The sequence below is a fragment of the Palaemon carinicauda genome, chromosome 36, assembly GCF_036898095.1.
Source record: "Palaemon carinicauda isolate YSFRI2023 chromosome 36, ASM3689809v2, whole genome shotgun sequence".
Classification (NCBI taxonomy): domain Eukaryota; kingdom Metazoa; phylum Arthropoda; class Malacostraca; order Decapoda; family Palaemonidae; genus Palaemon; species Palaemon carinicauda.
The window spans coordinates 52,773,052-52,777,283 of record NC_090760.1 but is presented as its reverse complement, the minus strand read 5'-3'; the positions used below and the strand labels follow the sequence as shown (position 1 = coordinate 52,777,283).

Genomic DNA, 4,232 nt, shown 5'->3' with positions numbered 1-4,232 from the left:
GGGTTGTCGACTATCAAATCCAGAACAATCTAACATAAGAAATCACAGTAAAAGTTGCAAAACACACATAGATACCAGTCATTTTAATATAATAGGAAGAACCCGACATATAGACGAACTAACCACCCTTGAATCAATAATGATTAAGCTAACTGTACCTTCTCTTAACCACCAGTCGTCTTCCACCCAATTGTTTATTGCCTAATTACCTGTTGTTTTGTTTACACTCCCTTCCATAACAATTTTTCATGTCAGTTCTTCTTACGCTACCGCTGTGGGTAGGTGTCTTGTTCGTTCTATTATTATTATTATTATTATTATTATTATTATTATTATTATATATTTTTCTATTATCATTATTGTTATAATTATTATTGAATTAATTTGTTTCTCTATATTCGCTCCAAGCCCTTTCACTGTTATTCTGTGTTTCTGTTTTTACTCTGTTTTTATTCCTAATTTATTAAAAAGCTTTTTAATTTTGGTGTTGGTGTACGTTGTGTGTATCTTTTTACTTATACGCAATTGATTTGTAATCGTTTCAGCCTGGAAAATGTATCAAGCTGATACGAAACGTCGGCGCTAATAAATGGATAAAAAAAACAGAACACGTCTCCCTACTCCAGTATATATATATATATATATATATATATATATATATATATATATATATATATATATATATATATATATATATATATATATATATATATATATATAATTAACAACAAATGTACGTCAGACGTGAAAGACAACTTAAATCTTTCATCAAAGACTACGCCCTTGCGTACTCTCACTTCACTGTTTACACACACGCAAACAGCTACCAGATACACTGCTGCGAAAAGTCGGACACTTCCCATGGCTAACTAATTAACCTAAGCCTATCGCTAATCCTAGCTATCTAACTCCCTGATCTAGGCGCACTGCCTTTTAGGAGGTAATCGCCTCTCTCTTTCTGCCGTCGTCATCAGAGCTACGAACTCTACATGCCCAATCATTCAAATTCCAATATGGGCAAACCTCAAAGAAAAACTTTCTTACTTCTAAGGGATAACCACTAGCCAAAAAGAAAACAGTTCTCTCTTATCTGTTCTCACACAGTCATTTCCACTCATCTTTTTCTTTTTATTCTACGACCATTTTTACGCCGCTCCTGCGCGCGCGCAACCTCATCTATCTATCTCTCTCTCAACAGAAAACGTTCTGCCGCTTATCAGCTACTCCGTCACATCTCTCTCTCTCTCTCTCTCTCTCTCTCTCTCTCTCTCTCTCTCTCTCTCTCTCTCTCTCTTCATCGAAGTTCAAGGAAGGTGCTGTAAGTCAGCTGATCCATCATTGGCATCCAGCACAGGGTATACTGCTGTCACATTCCGATTATCTGCACTTGTCAACTCATTTTCTGGCACGATCTTGACGACCGATGCATGAACCTCGTATACATTACCTCCGGCTATACTCTTCACAGTTATTTTTATCATGGTTAGTATGAATTACCCTGAACGGACCAATAAAAGTTTATTCGAACTTATGCTCTCTACCCTGAAGCTGTTTTATATACACACGATCCCCAATCTGAATTTCTTGTGATTTCGTGTTAAATCTCCTGTTGTAACTACGAATGTTCCTCTCTTGAGCTATCTTTAAAAACTTATTCGTAACTTCAAAAGCCCTCTTATTTACGTTGGCAACATCGGTACGAAAATCTTCTACGTTATACACAGGCAGCTTCTCTTTCTTCGTGAAAACTTCATACGGCAAATTTGGATCTTGACCAAAAACTAAGTAATAAGGTGTATCTCCAACACTCTCATTATATCCTGTGTTTAAGGCAAATTGGGCTGTAAACAACATATCTGAGCAGTGACTCAGATTATCTGCTACAAGGTATTTAAGCATACTAATCAAGACCCAATTTTTAGACTCTACTAACCCATTTGAACTAGGTCTATATGCAAGAATAGGGGAATGCTTAATGCCATAAAACTCAGATATTCGACTAAAGACTTCATTTACAAACTCGGTACGGTGATCTGACACAATTTCTTTAGGAGTACTAAGCAGTTCAATGGAAGCTGTTAACGCTCTAGCGACTTCTTGCGCAGACGTGTCAATCAAAGGCTGTACGAATGTATATCTAGTTCGCGCGTCTACCAGCACAAAAATATACTCATGTCCTGCGTGTGATACAGGCAAGGGGCCTATCAAATCAATGTGTACACGTTGCCATTTCTCTTTAACTAAAGGCCAAACACGACCAGGAGGTACATTTAATCTATGTGATCTGAACAAATGACAAAGATGACACACATCTACGTAACGCTTTACCATCTGTTTCATGCCCTTCCAATAAAAATGATCAGTGGCCCTTCTAAGGGTATTCGCCACGCCTACGTGACCGGATACTGGAGACGAATGCGATAACGCCATGGCATTCCTTATGAAAGGAGTGGGTAGCACAGTTCGATAAATCAACTCATTCCGTTTCAAATCAGTGACATACAAAACATCGTCTTCTATTACAAATCTATTAGATGGAAGGGATATATTAGAGGGGAACTCTTCTGTTTCTCCTCTGACATAAGCCTTATCTCTTCCCCATACAGTATCGTCATTCTGAGCCTTTATTAGTTGTGTTATGTCCCATTCACAATCATCTTCGCGGACATCGTAAGCTTCAAGGGCAAATTCATTCATACGCTGGGCACTTACTTCATTTATTCCTTCACTGGGCCCGTCACACTCACGTACACACTCCGCCCTATCAGCTGAGTTCTCTCCCAGCGGGGAGGGGTCATCGGGTACCGTTGGCTCGCGTTCCCGCGCAGCCCGTGACGTACTCATCGACCTCGTTATAGCGGCCACAGAACGGGATAAGGCATCCGCTACTACATTAGTTCGTCCGGGTATATATTCGAACCCGACGATGTCAAACTCTAACAATGCTTCCAACCATCTAGCCTGATGACTTGATAGATCCGATTTCCTAAAACTGTATGATGGGGGTTGATAATCGGACCTAATACAGATTTTATGTCCCAGTAGAAAATAACGATTTCTTTCTAACACCCACTTAATGGCCAATGCCTCCTTATCTAATACTGAATAACGGGTTTCCGGTCCCTTCAATGCTCGTGAAGCAAACGCTACGGGACGGAGAATTCCATCGTCATCCATCTGTTCTATAACTCTGCCAATGGCAACATCGCTAGCATCGCATGTCACGTAGAACTCCCGATCAAATTCAGGGAAGACTAAGAAACTATCTCAAGATAAATCTAGTTTCAATTTTTGAAACGCATCTTCATGTTCTCTAGTCCATTCAAAGCTCTCTGTTTTTCTAAGCTTATCTAAAGGTCGTGAGATCTTCCCAAAGTCTTTAATGAAACGTCTGTAATAGGACGCTAATCCTAAAAACGATCTAACTTGCTTAGGGGTTAGAGGCCGTGGAAATGTTCGAATAGCTTCTATCTTATCCGCCATCGGGCTTATGCCCTTGTTAGTTAACATGTGACCTAGAAACTGAAACTCTGGCTGGAACATCTGACACTTTGCTAGGTTAACCTTTAAATTATGACGTCTCAATGCTTCAAGGACCTTTACAAAATTTGTCATGTGCTCTTCTACCGTATTTCCCAAAATTATTATGTCATCCAGATAGATTAACACTGCATTGCCTACCAATCCAAAAATACGCTCATCATTACGCGGGAAAAATGCGTAGGTGCATTCTTTAATTCAAAAGGCAAAGTATTAAAGGAGTACAATGAGTCACCAGTAACCAATGCGGTTTTCTCCCTACTCTTAGGATCGAGTGCTATTTGATGATACCCAGACTTAAGGTCCAATGTTGAAAAGAACATGTTATTTCTAACTTTACACAAGATCTCCTCAATTCATGGGAGGGGGAATGAATCTCCTTCTGTTACGCTGTTCAACTGACGGTAATCTACACATAAGCGTAACGCGTCACACTTTTTCTTTACTACTACAATAGGAGATCGCCAGGGGGAATCAGAGATCGAGATTATTCCAGTCTCATTCATCTCTGTTAACTGTCTATTTACTTCGGTCTTATAAGCAAAAGGTACTCTATAAGGATACGTTACGACTGGCGGACTGTCTCCCGTGTCTATCCTGAAGAGCATAAAGTCACAGTAACCCGGAGGTTCTTCCTCTAAAACAAACACGTCTGGATATTCTTCCAAATTTGAGGTACACAATAATGATAT

General features: G+C 39.5%; 1 protein-coding gene across 1 annotated transcript; it reads right to left on the bottom strand.

Annotated features, from left to right (window-relative positions):
* Positions 1-3,267: 3,267 nt before the first annotated feature.
* LOC137628625 (uncharacterized) lies at positions 3,268-3,615 on the bottom strand. Its single transcript, XM_068359777.1, has one exon. The coding sequence runs from the start codon at positions 3,613-3,615 to the stop codon at positions 3,268-3,270; it is 348 nt and encodes a 115-aa protein (XP_068215878.1).
* Positions 3,616-4,232: the final 617 nt, after the last annotated feature.